Source organism: Molossus molossus, unplaced genomic scaffold, assembly GCF_014108415.1.
Source record: "Molossus molossus isolate mMolMol1 unplaced genomic scaffold, mMolMol1.p scaffold_m16_p_23, whole genome shotgun sequence".
Taxonomy (NCBI): Eukaryota; Metazoa; Chordata; class Mammalia; order Chiroptera; family Molossidae; genus Molossus; species Molossus molossus.
In genome coordinates, this window is record NW_023425359.1 from 7,970,358 (window position 1) to 7,990,747 (window position 20,390).

At 45.9% G+C, this 20,390-nt stretch overlaps 1 protein-coding gene across 6 annotated transcripts in view; it reads left to right on the plus strand.

Annotated features, from left to right (window-relative positions):
• The first annotated feature begins 296 nt into the window (after positions 1 to 296).
• The window catches only part of TAF5L (TATA-box binding protein associated factor 5 like), a 38,551-nt gene continuing 18,457 nt past the window's right edge, over positions 297 to 20,390 (plus strand). The window contains exons 1-2 of one of the 6 annotated variants that reach the window (XM_036277580.1): positions 297 to 393; positions 16,850 to 16,994. In XM_036277580.1, coding sequence (XP_036133473.1) covers positions 16,853 to 16,994 — 142 coding nt within the window. In that variant the 5' untranslated portion in view covers positions 297 to 393; positions 16,850 to 16,852. Of the gene's footprint in view, positions 394 to 652; positions 700 to 4,985; positions 5,036 to 10,024; positions 10,047 to 16,266; positions 16,361 to 16,849; positions 16,995 to 20,390 lie in introns of those variants that run through there. The other 5 variants (XM_036277582.1, XM_036277581.1, XM_036277584.1 and 2 more) reach the window with 5 other exon arrangements.

A 20,390-nucleotide genomic window follows, 5' to 3' on the forward strand; every position in this document is an offset into this window, starting at 1 on the left:
CGGGGGCGGAGCGCGGCGGCGGCTAGTCGGGGCTCCCGGGCTGCCCACCACGTGGGACCGGCCCCCGGGCTCCTTCCGCCCGACGGCGGCGGCGCGGCGGGGCGGGGCGGCGCGCACGCCAGGCATCGCCAGCAGAGCGCCGAGGCGCCTTGCTCATTGGTGGAGACGGTTGCGCGTTGGAGGCCCGAGCGGCCCAGCCCGCGGCCCGCTCCGTGTCAGTCAGTCATGGAGCGGCCGCCCAGAGCCGCGGCGGGGGCGGCGGGGCGCGGGGCGCGGGGGCCCGGCTGAGCCGGCCGTCGGGACGAGACCCTGCAGCAGAGACGACGGAGGCGGAAGCAACCCTATCCCGGAGGCGGCGGCGGCGGGAGGAGCCGGAGCCGCCTGGGATGTTCAGTGAGTGCGGGCTGCGCGGGCGGGGAGAGTCGGGGAGGGGGTCGCGAGCCGAGAGCGCGCGGGCGGCGGGGGCCGGGAGGGAGGGAGCGCGGGCGGCGGCGGCGCGCGGCGAGGCCTAGGCGGGGCGCGCGCCGCAGCTCCCGCCGGCGGGGCGGTGGGGGCGGGGCGGGCGGGGCGGGCGGGGCCGGCTGTGCGCGGGCGCGGCGGCCGCGCCTCCGCCCTCGGCCTGCGAGTCCCAGGCGGCCGCGGGCGGCGTGGCCTGCAGTCGGCGGCTACACCTGGAGGGGCTCTGCGTTCCTGCTCGAGGTGGGTCCTGCCGGGGCGGCTCCGGGGCACCCGCCGGGAAGGGGTCCTGAGCGCTGGGCAGCCAGGCAGGGGCACCGGTCCAGATCTCTTTTTCGTTTAAGGAAAAAGGAAATGTCTTTTGGCCGAACTCAAGATTAAACTTCGCACATGGTGATGGTGGGCGGATGGATGTGAGATCGACCTTTGCTGGTGACAGGGGAGCTCTCGAGTTAAGAGTAGTTGTTGCTGGCAAATACCACCCTGCAAGGATGCCTTTGAGGGGGTTTAACTCATGACAGCCTTGGAGGAGTTGGGCGCTTCGGCGGCACTCGCGGTCCCCGAGGCTTTTGAACATGTATTAGGTAAGGCGTTGATCCGAAGTGAGTTGATGGTGAGAATAGTGGTGTCATTTTAGACTTAGCGGAAGTGGAGCACAGGAAAGCTTTATGCAGTTCTCCCATCAGTTGTGAAAGTGTCCTTATAATGTAGATCTCGCAGCACGTATGATTCTAGGATCAAAAGGTAAGTCTGCCAATCCCATGCGGCGCTCGTCTTGAATTAGCCAAACTCTGACCTTGCAGATTGAAATCTTGGAATGGTAATTCCCGCTAAGGAGCATTTGGGTGCTGTGCTGGGAGGAACAGTAAGGGCGGAGTTAGCCTTCTGTTAGGAGATACAAGTGTGTCGTACACCTGAGGTGCGGGGTGGGGGAAGGACGCCGCGCGTTTCCTAGCCTTGGCCATGGCCCTGCTTGAAAATGAGAGTAGAAAGGGGAGTTTGCCACACCTTTATACTCGGAGAAACTTCGCGTAGTGGATGGGGACTTGGTAACTACAGAGACTGGAGGTGGAAATCATGTAACTCTGTGTAACCTCTGTGAGCCTTAGTTTCCTCTTCTGTAAAATGGAGTGATGACTGATCATTTAGGTGGAGCTTGTAAAGGCTACCAAAGAAAGGAATAATGTATGTGAAAATGCCTGACAGATAGGAAGCACTCTGTAAATATTAACTTAGTTATTATAATTTCCTTTGTGTCAAAATGCCTTCAACATCCCTTGTAGGCCTACATTTTTTGTGTAAAATGTGAAGCACACTAACTTTGATTTTCTTTATGAATTACAAATTCTTTCCGCCTTGAAAATCATTGTTAAACCAGAAAACCAAAACATGGACTTGCCTTAAGCGGTTTTCTTTGTGATCAACAGTAAGTCAGATTGGCGTCTGTTGGAACGATTTTATTGCTCCTGCCTCTGAATGTGAGATGTGTGTACCTCTTTCACCCTGAAACTAGGTAGAGGTCTCACTTAACTACTCAGAAACTTTTTGTATTTTGGGGTGTTTGGGGGTATTTTTGCAAACCTATGAAGGACATGTCTAGAGAAAAGGTAGGGGTTTTGTGTTTGATGATAGCTCTAGCTGGAAGGGTATCCTCTGTTAAATCAGCATTACTCAGTGGATGGTACTAGAAGTCATTTCCAGCCTCTCATGTGACAGACAGCTTCTCAGGTAGAGACAGTTCTGATCACTCTGCTCACAAGCATCTGATAACCCTTCACTGTTGTATACCACAAAAGCCCCTGGTCTAATGTAGGACCTTTGAGCAGCAGACACTCAAGGGTGAGAGCTCAGATCCTACAACCTGGTGGCATGAGTTTCTATTTAGGTACTATGGAACCTTGGGCACATTGTCTGATTTCTTTGGGCCTCACTTTTGCCATCTGAAGAATGGTACCTAGGTCATAGAATCGTGAAGCATAAAGAAGAGGCACTTAGGCCCTGGCCCGTTTGGCTTAGCGGTTAGAGCATCAACCCGCAGACCAGTGAATTGCAGGTTCAATGCAGAAGGCAGCTACTCAGTATGTCCCTTTCACATCAATGTGTGTGTGTGTGTGTCCCCGCTCTATCCGAACAAAATGAAAAAATGTTCTCGGGTGAGGATGGAAAAAAAAAAAAACCAAGAGGCACTTAGAACCGTTCCTTACCAGTAGTGTACCCTCAGTAAGCGTTAGGTATTAGTAGTAGTAATGTAGGAAACAGAATGATAGTGTGGTGAGGACTATGATAGAGGTTTGCCCTGGATTCAGTGGGTGGAGGGGGCCATATTCAAGGAAGCTTTTGGAAGGAAGAGATGGCTCAGCTGAACTGAGCTGTGAAGCATGGGTAGGCCAGTTGTGGATGCCTTTGGTGAATGGGGGAGCCTGAGCAGAGCCTCTGGAGTGAGAAGGTGGGTGGTACCCACCAGCTGGGTTAACACAGGTGGACTAGAGGAACCTTGAAATGACACAATGGAGATGGAGGTGTTTTTTTAATCCTCCACACTGGTGGAAGCAGTAGAAAAATTTTTGTTTTGTTTTCTTAACCTGTTAACCGGGGAATTCTCTTTTCATTGTATGCAACGTTTGACGTATTTATACGTCCCGCTCGGTTAACAGGTTAATCCTCAGCCAATGATATTTTTCCATTTATTTTCAAACAGAGTGAAAGGGAGGGAGGTAGAGAGAGAATCATCTATGTGAGAGAGACATGTTGATTGGTTGCCTCCTGCATGACCACGACCAGGTCTGGGACCGAACCACAACCGAGGTACATGCCCTTGACTAGAATCAAACTCAAGACTCTGGTCCAAGGGCCGACGCTCTAACTGCTGAGCCAAACTGGCCAGGGCAGCAGTAGCAAGTTTTTAAGATGAGCAGAGATGACATCAGGTTAGCGTTCTGGGAAAACGGTGCCTGCAGCTGAAGGGTCTGGACTGAAAGTAGAGAAGGGCCCTCTGCTTGCCCTGGCAGCTTCGTGTCTGCCTGTGGCTCCTGAGGGAAATGGCTGCCTGCCTGGCGGAGACAGACATGTGAATCCAAATACGAAAGCTTAGCCTTGGCCAGTGTGGCTCAGCGGTAGAGCATCAGCCTGCGGACCAGTGAGTTGTGGGTTCGATTCTGGCAAAGGGCACGTACCTCAGTTGCCCTGGTCAGGTAGTGCAGGAGGCAACCGGTCAATGTGTCTCAATCATGTTGATGTTTCTCTCTCTCTCCCTTTCTCCCCCTCCCATTCTAGCTGAAGATAAATAGAAAAAATATCCTCAGGTGAGGATTGAAAAAAGAAAGAAAGCTTAGATAGCCCTTGTAGAAGGCATGAAGAATCCCTTAGATCACCGTTGCCAGTTTTGCTCAGTGGTTAGTTAGAGCGTCAGCTCTCAGACCAAAGGTCTTGGGTTCCATTCCGGTCAAGGGCATGTACCTGGGTTGCATGTTTCATCCCCAGCTCCGGTCCAGGTCGGGCAGGAGGCAACAGTGCATGTGTCTCTCTCTAGTCGGTATTTCTCTTTCCCTGCCACCTTCCCACACTCTCTAAAAGTCAATGGAAAAATATCCTCTGGTGAGGATTAACCAAAAACAAAAAAGAGAGAGAGAGAGACCCTTAGATCATTTCAGGCAATCTTCCCTCTTAAAAATTATCTTCATGTATATGTTGTACATGCCTGGTTATAAGACAATTATCTCTCTGGAAAGAGGCATCGCCACATGGTTTAAGTCTCTCCTGTTACAGGGCACTTTCTCAGTTACTCTATTTCCAACGACAAGATGCTGTTTGAGAAATACATATTGGGCTAAAACAACCTCAGTCAATGCCAGTTTGGGGTATTTATACAATCAATCAATTCAGTTAGTGATGAATGAAAAAGGTCGTGCCCACCTGAATGGGTATTGATGGCTTGGGTTGAGATTCCCATTGAGAGCATCATATGTGGATTTAAGAAATGCTCTGTTATAGCTGATTTGGTAGATGCAAAGGTGATGTATGTGCTCTGGAAAATGGAATTTGATGATTCAGAGTGGCTCAAGTGACCACAGAGACTGATGTTGAAGATGTAGGTGATTAGTTGGAGTAAAATTATTTCATGAATTAATATACATGTTGCCTTATGTTATATACTTTTAAATACATATATGTAAATTAATAAGTTAAAGATTATAAGCAGACATTTAGGTATTTTATCTACAGTCATAAAAGTAGTTTGTTTGTTTGTTTCATTTAAGTTAAACAGATTTTCTTTTGACCCACCAGTGTGGCTCAGTTGGTTGAGTGTCGACCCATGCACCAGGAGGTCACTGGTTCGATTCCGTCAGGGCACATGCCTGGGTTTTGGGCCTGATCCCCAGTAGGTGGGTGCAGGAGGCAGTCAGTTGGTATTTCTATCTCTCTCCCTCTCCCTCTCCCTCTCCCTCTCCCTCTCCCTCTCCCTTCTTCTCTCTGAAATCTATAAAAACTTTTTTCTTTTCTTTTTTTTTAAGGAAAAGAAAAGCTCTAAAACCTGAAAAGATTTTTTGGAAGATTTTTTTTTTAATTTTCTCATTGGAAGGTAAGGTTGTCTTAGCTTTGAGCATGCCTTTTTTACATTTTACAGAAATTAACTGCTGCTCAGTTGCTCTGCTGAAGCAAATTCCCCTTTCCTTTCTCATTTTTTAACTTTAAGGAGGTTTAAAGAATGTGTACTGCCCTGGCCATTTTGATTCAGTGGTTAGAGCGTCATCCCATGGTCCAGAGAGACTCAGGTTTGTTCCCACTAAGGGCACTTACCTCGGTTGCAGTTTGTCCCGAGCCCTGGTTGGGGTCGTGTGGGTGGCAGCCACTCGATGTGTCTCTCTCACATCAATGTTTCTCTCTCTCTCTCTCTTCCTCCCTTTTACCCTTCTGCTCTGCCTAAAGATAATGCAAAAATGCATTTTTTATCCTGATGAGTATTAAAAAAAAAAATGTATACTGGCGAGATTTAGAAAACACTACAGAGAACTTTTCTATTCATAATTCTTTGTTTAGCAATCTAATGTATCCTTCTGGGAAGATGTATTGAAATGTATCTGTATCTTAGTAACCCTACAGTGTTTGCTAATAATAAAGGTAACTCTTTTTTTTTTAATTAACAAAATATTAGCATATGGAGATTTGGTAATTTAGTAATCAGAAGTTTTTTTTTTGTTTTTTTTAAAGCAAAAAGTAAATTGGTAAATTTATTTTATTTATTTATTTTTTATTTTTTATAATCAGAAGTGTTTTGCAAAACTTTGTGAGTTAGCCTGGCCAGTATGGCCCAGTGGATTGAGCATTGTTCCATGGACTGAGGTCCGGGTTTGATTCCCGATCAGGGCACATGCCTGGGTTGCAGGCTCCATCCCCAGTGGGGGGCATACAGGAGGCAGCCAATCAATGTTTTTCTCTCATATCGATGTTTCTACCTCTCTCTCCTTTCCTCTCTCTCTCAAAAAAAAAAAACAGTAAAAGGTTTTTGTTTTGTTTTTTAAGCTGCCCTGGCCGGTTTGGCTCAGTAGTTAGAGCGTCGGCCCACAGACCAGTGAGTCTTGGGTTCAATTCCAGTCAAGGGCATGTACCTCGCTTGGGTTTTGTCCCTGGTCAGGGTTGTGCAGGAGGCACCCAGTCGATGTGTCTCTCTCATATCGATGTTTCTCTCTCTATCCCCCTCCCTCCCACTCTGTCTGAAGATAAAGGGAAAAATATCCTCTGGTGAGGATTAAAAAACAAAAACAAAAAATTATATGAGTTTACATTTGTAAGCTAAGGTGCTGATGCATCATTTCACAAAGTAATGCCATGCCCAGAACTGTGCTGTCCAATACAGTAACCATGGGCCAAATGTGGTTACTTAAGTTTAATGTAATTAAAATTAAAAATTCAGTTCTTTGGTTGTAATAGCACTTTGTGGTTCATGGCTACATACTGATAGTGTAGACCTAGAACAGTTTTATCATTGCAGAAATTCACACTGGTCACTACTATGAAAAATTGAAGATTGTTCCTCCCCCCTCAAACACACACACACACACACATTTTAATGTTATTAAAGGATCTGTGAATCCTCACTTGCTGCATTTGAACTTGGTTTCAGGGAGAATGATAAACATAGGAAGACATTCTCCCTTATGCTCTGAGAGTAAAACATCCTGTTTTTTCTGTCTACAGTGATGTTTGCAAATAGAGCAAACACGGGATTTCTTTATGAAGTCACAACATAGTAAATTAAACATAGATGTCCATTTGTAAGTCATCTGTACTCTTTTATGTTAATGAGGTTTTGTATAGAAACGCTTTTTCTGTGCTGTAAAACAGCATTACAGTAGGAATCAAGTATTTGTGACTTTTTGGTTCTTAAAAATCTAGAGAAATCATGAGCTTAAAGTAAATTGTCAGTTCCAAACAAAAGCTAGATAACACTCACTTCATTTTCAATGTGAGTTTCAAACAGAAGAAAGGGCCTGTCCCAGGGAACTCTCCATCTGTCTGGGGAACTAAAGAATGATGACAGCAGGAGTGGCCAGCCTGCGTTGTGGGTGGAGGTAGATTTTAAGCTTGGGACTGAAATTCAGATCTCTTCACCCTGGCTGCGTTCTGAAGGGTGGTTTGAGGTGCATAGAGGTGGGAGGCTGCTGGGGTGGCCCGGCCGAGAAGGGACTGTGCAGCAGTGATGGCGAAGCAGCAGTGGCTCCAGCAGAGTCCTGTGTGGGACAGAGGAGTTGGTGGTCTGTTCAAACTGAGACAGAGAGAGAAAAGAATCTTCTTTGCTTCAGTGGTAGGTGATGGTACCAAAGGACAACTATGAGACAGAAGAGGTTTTAAAGAAACATAAATCTGAGCACATGAATTTTAGATGTTTGCGCCATCCAGGGAGAAATGTCTTTTAGACCCGAGGTCGGGAAGGTGATCTGACTAGAGACTGAGTGCGTCTTGGTGATAGTGCAGTGATGTAGGGAATGTGAAGAATGAGAATCAGACCAAGAATGGAAGGGGGAGCAACTGAGAAAGGACATTTCAAGGAAAGAGGCATGCAGCATAGTGTGGAAAAGTGACTGTTAGCTGAGGAATCTCGTCTTAGCAAATAGCCCACTGAAGTAGGAAACAGGCTCAGCTGGCTGGGTAAGGACAGTGCATGCTTGGAATGGCTAGGGTGGGAAGCTGTAGGGACAGAAAGGAGTTGGCCAGAAGCCTTTTTTTTAAGATCTTCACCCGAGGACATTTTCCATTGATTTTCAGATAGAGAGGGAGCAAGGGAGGGAGGGAGCGAGGGAGGGAGCAAGGGAGGGAGGGTGGGAGGGAGGGAGACAGACAGACAGACAGTCAAACATCAATGTGAGAGAGACACACAGATTGGTTGCCTCCTGCATGACCCCAAACCAAGCCGAGAATCAAATTGCCACTGAGGTACTACATGCCCTTGACCAGAATCGAACGCATGACGATTTGGTCCGTGGGCCAGCGCTCTAACCACTGAGCCAAACTGGCCAGGGCTGGCAAGAAGCCTTTACTTCTGGGATATCCAGAAGTCCAGAGGTCCCAGTTGATGCTGGAGAAAATCAATTTCTAGTGGCATCTGTCCGCCTGGTTGTATGATTCCTGTTCCCTCCCCAAAGAAAAACACCTTTCAGATTCTACATTGCATCCTGAGCCCCCAACTCTGAGCCTTGTTCATGTGCCATTTATACCTTAAGACACATGTATCCATGTCATTCTGTGTCTGAGTGAAGATTGAATATAAAAGGCCATCATAATTTTAAAATTATATGAGGTATGACTGAAGCTGAGAGTAGTATGGCTCACTTATTTTTCTTCCATGATTTATATTTTCACAAGCTAATTGAATACCCTTTATCATTATGATTAATGCAAAAGCTTAGACTTTTGGGTCCTATTTAGAATGACCTTTTGATAGCTATTACAGCCAGTTAGACTACTGCAAGTAAAAAGTAGAGAACTAATATTTTAGTGCCTCATAGGTACTTTACATGACATCTCATTTAACAAAAAATACAAAATAATTTTAGTCTGTTCTCAAGCATAAATTTACAATGGAAAAACTACATTTACTTTAAAAAACAACAACAAAACTTAGCTACCAATCAGTATACTTAGATGGGGGCTGATTCAAGGATGGTGATGGGGAGTTTTGCTGGATCTATTTTAAACTCATCCACACTCAAAACTGCCACCTTATATCCAGCGGGTGCTGTCCATAGAGTACTCTTATTGGCATTTCATGGAGTTGTGTAGTACTCAGACACTGAAGTGGTGGGCTGGAGGTGTCTCTCCAAGCACCCCTTTACCAACCATTACATATACATTTGAACATAAACAGGTGGAGTTAGGATGCAGGGAAGAGGTTAAGAGAGTTATTCAGCTATAGTCCCATAGTATCATCATTTTAAAAATGTGCCTGGTTCCCATGTGTCTTTGCATCCCCATACTTCTGTAGTTAAATGTTATGCGTGTAGCTGTGGTTTTTCCTGCATAGTTGTTACTATGAAACAGGAAAAGAATCTTGTCCTTATTTTATATAGCAACTTTGTTGAAGTATTAGTTTTCCGTAATCAACTATTGATACATGAGAGATACATATTGTGTCAGAATTCTCATTTTAAATTCCAGAAATACTAATAATGCGACATAAAGAGAAAAGGTATGTGATCATCTCTTTTTACCTTAAAAAGTAAAAATAATTTATGTAAAATGAAAATTATGGAAAATCCTGAAATTGTAACAAAGATATAATTATATCCAAACTCAGTTTAAATTTAAAAGATTTGTAATTTGAAAAGCTAAGCAGGTAACTTAAAATTGCAGTATTAGTCTCATGTCTGAGTCTCTCAAAAGACAGGTCTATTTTAAGAATTTTCGTGTGTCCATTTATGGATATTATTACTGTGGAAATCAGTTGGGGGAGGGGAACTGACTTCTCTGCAGAGTTCTTTTTTCTTTAGAGTTTTTATGAGTTTATTTGAGCCAAACTGACAACACATGCTGGGAAACAAGGTCTCAGATGCTCCTAAGAAGAACAGTTTAGCAGCTTCTTTTGTGCATTAGGAATTAAGGAGGAAACTAAGGCAGAGGACATGGAGGTGGGAGAAGGCAAGGTGGGGATCAGGATTACAGGATTGTTAAGATTTTGTGCTCTCTGGAGGGTTAATGCCCCCTTCTGGGGGTATCACTTCTGGTGTTCCAAGAGTGTGTTAACCTAGATGCAGAAGAACAATGGACCGAATTGGCTTAAAACCTTTCACTGATGAAGTTATCGGCCTGGGGCATGATGACCCACCATGACCTTCCCAGTTAGGAATTATTGACAAAATCCCTCTAGGAAGTCCATTTTTTCCCCCATCCACAGTTCCCCGTTTTGGTCAAAAATTAATCTGAAGGGCACATTGATGACCAACACTTTGGTCAGACAGAATGTATGACAGCACCGGGAAGGCTCATTCCTAGGATACCTCAGTGTCCACGTCATCTTACTGACCACTGGGGATGGGGCAATACTGTAACATGGGACCTGATTTGAGGCTGAATTTTTTTCAAAATGGGAAGAGCAGGTAAGTGGAATGCAGTAAGCTCTCAGAGCTTTCATTGCAGGGACAGGGTGAATAACTCTGGGTCATTTCTATCCTGTGAACTATTATGATCCAGGTGTTGCCTTCTGGCTCATTTTTCTGTGTTTGGCATGGAGTATTACATTTACATAAGTCATGAAAAGGGCATTAACAGGTATATATGTTCAGTAATCATAAATAGTTGAACTATACAGAAAAACCCAAAGGACAAGTATAACTATTATTATGACTAATTATTAGTAGACAGGTAAAGACAAGCAGAATGGATTCTGAGTGCATTGTCAATCCATAAGTATACTGGCCTTGTTGATATCTTAGCATAACTTCTACCTGGTGTTGGTGGCCTCTCAGCCTAGAGTTATTGATGTCCATAGATAGGGGTAGACACCCATTCATGGTTGGGTCCCTTCCATCGAGTTTGGAGAATGTCTTTTATTTGATGTCCTTTCCAATAAACAAAATCTCCAGGTAGTAGTCAAATGATCTTTAAGGTTTTTGTCTCCTGGGAGCTCGCTGTGAAAGAAAGCAGTTACCAACTTGGCATTTTCGTAAAGTGATTCTGTCAAAGCTTGGTGGAAACTCGCTGGTTTCTAAAACAACAATTAGATACAAGTTTTGCTCTGGGGGCATTTACAATCTGCATCTGTCCTTGACAAGTCAAATTCCAAATGACCTTCCCCCTTTTAAAGTAAGGACAGCCATTTTTAAAACCTCAGAGAATTGGGTTGACACCTAAAGGATATCATAGGTTGATCCATTTATCTAAATCCTCTTTTATTTTTTAATCCTCACCTGAGGATATTTTTCCATTTATCTTCAGATAGCGTGGGAGGGAGGGAGGGAGAGAGAGAGAGAGAGAGAGAGAGAGAGAAACATCGAATTGAAAGAAACATTCACCGGCTGCATCCCGCAGGGACGAACTGCAGCAGTGGTACGTACCCTTGGCCAGAATCAAACCTGTGACTCATTGGTCCCCAGACCTACGCTATAACCACTGACCCAAACCGGCCAGGGCTAAATCCTCTTTTGAAGCTTCAAGAGACCAATTAAATAGGTTTTCCATTTGTTCTACCTAATTTTAAAGCTGGCTTTTTCTTTTTCTTCTTTTTTTTTTTTTTTTAACTTTATTGTTGCATGTATTACAGGTCATTGCTTTTCATCACTCTGAATATTTCTTGCCACTCCTTTCTGGCCTGCAAAGTTTCTTTTGAGAAATCAGCTGACAGTCTTATGGAACTCTTTTGTAGATAACGAACTACTTTTCTCCTGCTGCTTTTAAGATTTTCTCTTTGTCTTTAACCTTTGGCATTTTGATGATGATGGGTCTTGGTGTGGACCTCCTTGGATTCATCTTGTTTGGGACGCTCTGTGCTACCTGGACTTGTATCTGTTTCCTTCACCAAGTTAGGGAAGTTTTCTGTCATTATTTTTTCAAATAGGTTTTCAGTTTATTGCTCTCTCTCTTCTCCTACTGGCACTCCTATGATGCTGTTGACCCACAGGGTCCTTATACTACCCCCATTTTTTGGATTCTTTTTTTCTTTTTGCTGGTTTGATTGGGTGTTTTTTGCCTCCTTATATTCCAAATCTATGGTTTGCTTCTTGGCTTCACCTACTCTACTACTGATTCCCTGTAAATTATTCTTTGTTTCAGTTAGTGCATTCTTCATATCTGACTGGTCCTTTATTATGCTCTTGAGGCCCTTACTAAGTTCATTGAGCATCCTTATAAGCAGTATTTTTAACTCTGCATATGTTAGATTGCTTATCTCCATTATATTTAGTTTTTTTCCTGGAGTTTTGTTCTGTTCTTTCATTTGGGACCTGTTTCTTTGTGAGTCTTGATTGCTTTTGGCACGTCAATGGGGGTTCTACTCAGGCTGATCAGCTGCAAGGACTGGCTGCGCCCACTGACCTCTGACTCCCTTGGATGATCAGCTCTTCAGGGGCCCACCACATAGAGCAAGACTTACTTCAGCAGGGCTCTGGTACCCACTGAGTTTATTCCTTGTGGAGGTGGTGGGATGGTGGTGCTTCAAAGTGGTCTGAAGTTGTCTGCTGGGTGTGCTGGCTCTGGGGCAAGGTCAGCCACTGCCTGTGTTCTATCGGGGCCACCGGGCATAAACTACAAAGTAGTCTGCCAATGGCTGCTTCTTGTGCTGGTCTTGGAGGTGCTCAGGCGACGCCAAGCTGTGAACCAAGGCTGGCTGCTTCTAGTGCCAGGCCTGGGGTCACTTGGAGAGAGGTTTGGGGCTCCCTGTGGCCAGATGCTGCTTGTTTGAGAGATTTTAGGAAAATCTGAAGCAGGATCCAAGACAGGCCAATCCTATGGTAAAGCTACTGAAAACAGCTTGGGTGGGCCTGAAAGTTGGGTGGGGCGGGGCCTCAGGGAATCATTAGGGCGGGGCAAACAGTTTGAGCCAGGTTGCTGGAATCCCATATATGGTGTCTGTCTGCTGGCCTTGTGGGGGAGGGGCTCACCAAAGGAACAACAGCCTCCACCAGCCGGTCTGTCCCCACCAGCACTTCTGTCTGGAAGAGAGCTGCCTCTCCAGTCCTCATCCAGAGGCCAACCAACTCATTTCTTCCTTGTATGTCTCTGGTACCTTTCAAGCTGCCTCCCCTCCAAGCTTAGAAGGAGCAAGTCTGAGTAAGTTTGTGTGTGGGCCCTTTAAGAGTAGCTACTGGGTCTCCAGCAGCCTCAGCCTCCCTCAGCCTCAGTTTCTGCTGGTTTTACAGCCTGACGTGATGGGGATTCTCTTCCTGGCGCTGGAACCCTGAGCAGGGCGCCTGGTGTGGGAGGGGGACCCCTCACACCTCAGGGAGACCCTTCCCAGCCAGGTGTCCTGATTTTTACCCACCACACTTGGGTGCGGGACCAGCCCGTCCGCCTCCGCCCCTCCTACCAGTCTCCATGTGGCTGCTGCTTTAATTCCGTAGTCGTAGGACTTCCACTCTGCCTGAAGTCAGGACGCTCAGAAGGATGTTTGTTCTGTGGTTTAGTTCATTCTGGTGTGGCTGTGGGAGGAGGGAGGCTGCAGTTACCTTCCCGCATCTTGACCGGAAGTCTTACAGCTGCCTTTTTCTAATTGTGCGTGCAAAAGATTGGTTTAGAAGCATCAAAGGATCCTCACTTCGGCCATCCTAGGTAAAATGGGAGGCTGACTGTGGTGGGTCTTGCTGGCCTCAGAGGTGGGGTTTCCCATGTGAAATTTGAGGTCCTGTAGAGTCTGAACAAACTGCTGGGGAAAAACAGCCTTCACGGGCGTGGCTCAGGTGACCGGAGCTGTGAGTGTCCCTGTAGGGCCACTTTACACCCTAGAGGACTTCTTCTCGGGCAGCTCCATAGATTCTCAGCCACCTAGGACTCCAGAGCAAAAGCCAGTGAGCTGACCCCGTGGCACTGGGACCTCAACCCTTCCCCGCACAGGCCCTCTCTCGGGCCCCTCTCTCAGGGTGACCCATCCATTCCAGGTGCCCTCTACAGGACTCTTCACTAATTACTTATTTCACTAATTACTGATTTTAGATGCATGTGGTTACAAAAGACAGTTAATGCCAGCATTCCTGCCCTGAACGTCCTTGGTCCTGCAGTTGGCTCACCTCCCAGCATCAGGGAGCGTCCCTTGTTTTAGATGATGGCTTAGATCCAGAGAATCTGTTGTTTGAGGCCGCTGATTTGGGCAAATTTGATACGATCTAGTTTCTAGCAATCCCAAATATGGCCAGTTTGTACTGTCATTCATGGTCACTTGTTTCGGTTTGCTCTTTTGTGACTGTCCTGCCTCCCTCCTCCTCAGACACATACACATTGTCCCACCTTGAGGACACTGTGTCTGTTCTTTCTTTGTAAATTCTCCTGGCTTTCATGTGCTTGGGGTTTTTTCATTAGAGAGGTCATCTCACTCCCATCTTATTTGGAACACTAAGGGACACATATTGACACAAGATACATTCACATGGCAACAAGAGATTGGCAGTAGGAAATCTGGAAAAGTTTTAGTCTCAGCTAAAATAAGAGGAATCGGGCTGCTTTGGAAGAGTTTGGAGACTAAGCTCTTGAAGTTAGATTAGAAGCAGCTTTAGCTGGGGACGCAGGGGTGGGGAGGAACAAAGCTAGTGGATTGACTAGTCCTGACTTTGGGCCAAACTGGGAAAGGGAAGAACTGTCGTAGTCTCTGTATGCATATAATTGTTTTTTCTCTAAACATAACATTGATTCAGAGTCTTGGGCCTAAAATTATTCACACACACACACACACACACACACACCCCAAGATTCTTATGTGTAGCCAGGTTAGAGAACCATGGAGGATTACTGGTATAGTCAAATGGGAACTGAAATGCTTATTAGTGACCACAAAGAAACAATTATCTGTCTTCATTGATGAACAAATGAATGTTTAGAGCAGGGATCATCACTCTCAAAGTAACGATTCTTATATTAGCAATTAAATAATCTGTACTGAAAATAATCTAAGCCCTGGCCAGGTTGCTCAGTTGGTTGGTGCATCATCTGCTCTCCATAATGGTTGCAGGTTTGATTCGTGGGCAGGGCACACACAGGAGGCAACTGATCGATTTCGCTCTTTCTCCCTACCTCTCTCTCTAAAAATCAATAAAAACACATCCTCAGTTGAGGATTTAAAAAATAATCATCATGTAAGTTGTCAATACAGTGGAAGACTAATATACCATAACCAAGTGGGGCAAATGCATAGTGAAAAGATGATTCATATTGGGAAATTTACTAATATGCTTTATTGTATCACTGAATCTCAACCAGATCAGACCCAGTGTCCCTCCACTTAAGGAACTCTTTTATACTCTCTTTGGTAATCCAGAAATGAAATGCATAGATAATATAATCTTTATATACACATCATTTAAAATAACATATCTATGACATCCTAACACTGTGTGTGTGTGTGTGTCCAGCCTTCAATGTGTGCTCTCTTGAATGACTTTCAGGGAATTGAAAAGTAGGTCTGCAGGGTGTTTTAATGGGGCTCCCACAAATCATGTCAGAAAGATCATTTACAGGTGATTTGGGAACAGTTTGTTTGCCACAATATCTAGGTAGATGTTTGTTTGGTTTGTCATCATACTTCCTAAGAAATTGCAGATGCATAAAAATTAGATGCAGATATATATATATATTTTTTTTAAATATGTTTTTATTGATTTTTTTAGAGAGGAAAGGAGAGAGAGAGAAACATCGATGTGAGAGAGAAACTGACCAGCTGCTTCCTGCACACCCCCCCCACTGGGGATTGAGCCTGAAACCTGGACATGTGCCCTGACTGGGAATCGAACAAAGACCTCTCAGTCCATGGGACGACACCTAGTCCACTGGGCCACACTTGCTGGGCCAGATATATATGTATTTTTTAAAGGTTTAAAGAAAAAATAGATTTCTGGAAAGGTGGGGATTAAATCTTTAAAAAGAATGGAGGAAATCACAAAGGAGGCCAATGCAAGTAACTGAAACTGAAAATTTAAATAGGTCCAAATAAAGTGATCAAAAACAGATATTACACACACACACACACACACCCCAAATTGGGAACTCTTGATTTAAGAATGTTACCTTGCTGGGGACAATCACATGCACGTGGATAATACTGCATGCATTCCAAAATGGAAACCGTATTTTCACCTTAAAGGGGAAAATATTTTCACACGACAGAAGTGAACCTAGAAAGGTCATCTGGACTGCAGTATTCTGTTTGAGGCCCTTAGTAATATTGGGGATTCCTGTCATCCCATTCTGTTTGTTTCTTTTTTTTCCAGTCTTTGCCCGAGGATATGCTTTCACTGATTTCAGAGAGGGAGAAGGGAGAGAGAAAGAAAGAAGCATCAATTGGTTGCCTCCCGTCCATGCCCGACCAAGGATGGAACCCACAACCTAGACATGTGCCCCTCCAGTGCACAGGATGATGCTCCAGCCAAGTGAGCCACACCAGCCAGGGCTTCTGTCATTCTTGATAATAAATATAGTAATCAAGGAAAATAGTTGTTTGGGGGGGGGAACCCTCAGATTAGCTTGAATTATCAAAAATAATTTATCCCTATTGAATGCTTCTTACCATTTTCTTTTCCTTTCTTACAAGAATTCATGACACGTATTCTAACACATACACCCTCTCACAGTTTTGATGCTTTTCTGCACTTGCAGTTATAAATAAGGATGGAAGCGGTAACAGTGTGACTGGAATGGAAACACGTGCGCTGACCCTGCCCTCCGCGCCGGCGCCCGTCCTGGCTGTTAGGGAAAGCGCAGCCTCACTTGACCCGTTAGTGACCTCTCGCTTTCTCGGCATCTGTTCACCCAGTTTCCAAACTTTTCAGGTCTTTGATTTTGTGCTGCCTCCTGCCTGCTGCTTTGGCTGGTCACTGCTAATTAACACCTGTCTCACGGAGTAGGCAGGAGAAATTAAAGGCCCTGGAATTCAACTGGTCTTATTTGTGCTTTGATAGCATCTCTAATGAAAAGTTCAATGGGGCCGATGGAAATCTTGGCATCAAATGAAGTTGGGGGTGATCTGTGGGGCTCGTTATGTGTGATGCTCCTGTTTTCCATAATTGACGTTGGCTGTATTGACATTGGAAAATAGAATGGAAGGGAGCACCAGGCTGGTAATTAAGGAACTTCATTTTCCTCTTAACTATTCACTTGGCTAGTCTGATCTACTCTTGATTTTTGTGAGTGTGATGTCCCAGTTGGATTGGATGATCTCCCAGACCTCTTACAGTTCTGTGTTCTGTGGTCCCCGCCCCCCAAGGTCATGAAACGAGTGCGCACCGAGCAGATTCAGATGGCAGTGTCCTGTTACCTCAAACGCCGGCAATACGTGGACTCGGACGGTCCCCTGAAGCAAGGACTGCGGCTGTCCCAGACTGCTGAGGAGATGGCGGCCAACCTCACAGGTAGGCGTGGGGACTGCTGCCGGGCGAGCTGGAGCCAAGAGCGCGTGTCAGGGTCCCTGAGCCACGACTTTCTCCTGGGGGTGGCCCCAGAGAGGGCGCACTATCCAGCAGCCTCCGTGGGCAGAACCAAGGGATGGGCACGGGCCTCCGAGATGCTGTCTGTCCTTCGAAGCCATGCTCAAATGCCACTTCTAAAAACCTCCTGTCGTAATCTGCCCTTCCTCCGAATGCTGACTGATTTTGTCTGTACCTGATGTTATGTGCAATGTTTCCCTCCGTAACTGTTATCCTGTGAGACTGCCAGGGTCTCTGCCCTCCCACCCACATGCTTCCCCTGCAGCCCAGAGTCTCGCCCGTGCCGCAGGTTTGCCTGGTGAATGAGTACTTTGGGATCAGTGGTTGGAAGTATTGGCAACATGCATATGTTTCTGAGATTTTTTAAATTTTTAGGTTTTATTTTTTCTTTCAAAATTGGATTTTTTAAAATTTGTCTTGAATTCATCTGGAGTGAAAAATAATTGTTACTTAGTTGTTTTGTGAGTTCAGCTATTTATGTGGATATAATTTTCTTACATTGAATTTGTGTACTGAAAATTTTGGAAAAACATTCACTGTAGTGCGTTCAGGGTTATTATGAACTACATCAGTAGGTAAGTGTGGAGCTTGAGTTAGCATCGCTCTCTCCAGCCCAGCCCTAGCTCCTCTCGTCTGATCGCACCGGACCCTTCTCTCTGTCCTGTACTTCCTTCTGCTTCCTAAGTCCCTCTCGCGACCTGCGTCATCTCGTGCTTCCAGCCTTCGTGTTGGTAGCAACAGCTGCCTCGGCTTCCTCTTTTCTTGGTGCCTTTAAAATCAAGGATCCAGACCCTTTATGTTTTAAAGGTGTATTGCCATGGCTACAGAAAAGAGAGATGGGACAGGGAAAACTTGAGGGTGTCCTCAAAGGAGTGGTTCCTGCCCTGGCCAGTTTGGCTCAGCGGTTAGAGCGTCGGCCTGCGGTCCAGAGAGACCCGGGTTCGGTTCCCACTAAGGGCACGTACCTCGGTGCAGTTTGTCCCCGGCCCTGGTTGGTCATGCGGGTGGCAGCCACTTGATGTGTCCCTTTCACGTTGATGTTTCTCTCTCTTCCTCTCTCTCTCTCTCTATTTGAACAAAAAATGGGGGAAAAAATGTCCTTGGGTGAGGATAAAAAAAAGAGAGAGTGGTTCCTGACCCTTCAGAGACAGAGGAGGAAGCTCCATCAGGCATCTGCCTACTTATCCTTCAGCATTAAAGCGCCCCCACCCCCTTCTTTCTTTCCTTCAGACTCCACTGGGTCACCCTGGACAAGAATAGGGCCAGGTGAGGGGCTTGGGATAGATTCATGAATGCCCTGCGGCTTCCAGTAGGACAGCTGATTTACAGGGCCGGGTAACTCCGTCTAAACTTGCCATCCCAGCCTTCCATGTGCATTGACAGTGTCCTGCTGCCCTGTGTTCCTAGAACCCGGGCCAGGAATTCTGAGCTGTTGCGGCTGGGAATTCGGAGCCAGCACTGTTGAGCAGACTTCCAGAACTTCCCTCTTCTGTGCTGTCTTGTTAGATATGGCTTACTGGGAGAGTTGTTGTCCCTGGAGAACCACCAGGAAATGCGAGAAACAAGGAGTGTGAGTATCATAAGATGTTGTCTAGGTCTTTCTGTTAGCCGAGTAGTCTGAGTACGTATGTCTTCATTCAGCAGAGGGTATTGGACATCTGCTGTAGGCCGTGCTGAAAAGTTCTAGAGATCACTGAGATTTTATCTCTGCTCCTGGGGAGCTTAACTTTACCATTGGGAAATGAGGCAGATACAGCTGCCCATTACAGAAGGTGTACAGTAGTAAGTTCTGTGTAGGGCGGTGCCTTGGGTTTTGTAGGAACAAAGAAAATGGTCATTAAACTAGCCTGCCAGGTCAAGGAAGGCTTCCCAAAAGGTCTTGTGGTTCCTGGCATATAGTCGTATAGCCAGGGGTCAGTCAGTAGTCGAAGGAGTCATGAATTGAGTTGTTGACTGGAGGGCGGGGGGGCAGGTTGGAGGAGGGTAGCTAAAGTATCCAGTATGAGTGTTAGAAAGGTCACTCTGGCCCAGAGTCAAAGCACGGGAGCCAGTTAGAAGGCCACAGTGCCGTCCAGTGAGAAGTGAGGAGAGGAGAGGAGAGGAGAGGAGAGGAGAGGAGAGGAGAGGAGAGGAGAGGAGAGGAGAGGAGAGGAGAGGAGAGGAGAGGAGAGGAGAGGAGAGGAGGAGGAGAGAGGGAGAAGGGAGGGGAGGAGAGGAGGAGAGGAGGAGAGGAGGAGGAGGGAGGGAGGAGGGAGAGGACCTGGTGACTGACTGGCTCACGTGGGGACAACATGAAGGAGAGGAGGGGTTCTGTTCTTTGTGCACAGCCTTCCAGCATGTCTTCCTGCCTCCGCTGTCTGTCTGGGTTCTAGTAGAGTTCAAGGGCTTCTCATCTGTGTTCTGTGTTCCCTTTATGTTATGGCTTCCTCAGTCCTGCTATGTTCATTTCCGTTCCTGCATCCATGTTCCATCTTCTGAAATGTGTTCATGTTTCATCCAGACTTTTATTAAAGATGGCTTCTCTCAGCCCCAGTGCTCCCCTCCCCGTGCACAAAGGGTAAGGAATTGTGTTTTTCTTTTTAAAAAGCATAAACTTACAGGCTGGAGATTAAGTATCTGTTCATATACTGATTTTTTTTTTTTTTTTAATCCTCGCCTGGGGACATTTTTGCATTTATCCTAAGATAGGGCGAGAGGAAGAGAGAAAGAGAAACATCAATGTGAAAGGGACACATCAAGTGGTTGCCACCCACATAACCCCAACCGGGGCCCAGGACGAACTGCAACCGAGGTACGTGCCCTTAGCGGGAACCATACCCCGAGACTCTGGTCTGCGGCCTGACGCTCTAACCACTGAGCCAAACCGGCCAGGGAATATACTGAACATTGAGACTCCAGCCTTCTTTCCCCTATTCCTCTGCTCGGAACACTAGTAGCCAGGCACCTTATTCTCCCAGAGGGCAATTCAAAGATTCTTCCCTGGTGAGTCTGACCTGCCCAAGAGCAAAGACCTGAAGACCTTGACTTTGGGAAGTGGCCTCATCCAGGTCATCTCAGGTGATAAGCACATGCACAGAGTTCCATCCGCTCTGTGGTGTTGACAGCTAGGGGCTGTCAGGCCCTGGAAGAAGCTGATCTCACTGTGAAAACTAGAAATGGAAAGAAACAGTGTATGGCAACTTGAAGGAAGCAAACAGCAGAGAGATGAGAACTTCAAAAATACTATCATTGATAGCCTTGAAACAAGAGAGAATGCTACTCTTAAAAAGAAAGAACATTCTTAGAACAAAAGGAATATACATTTAAATACATAGGAGTAGA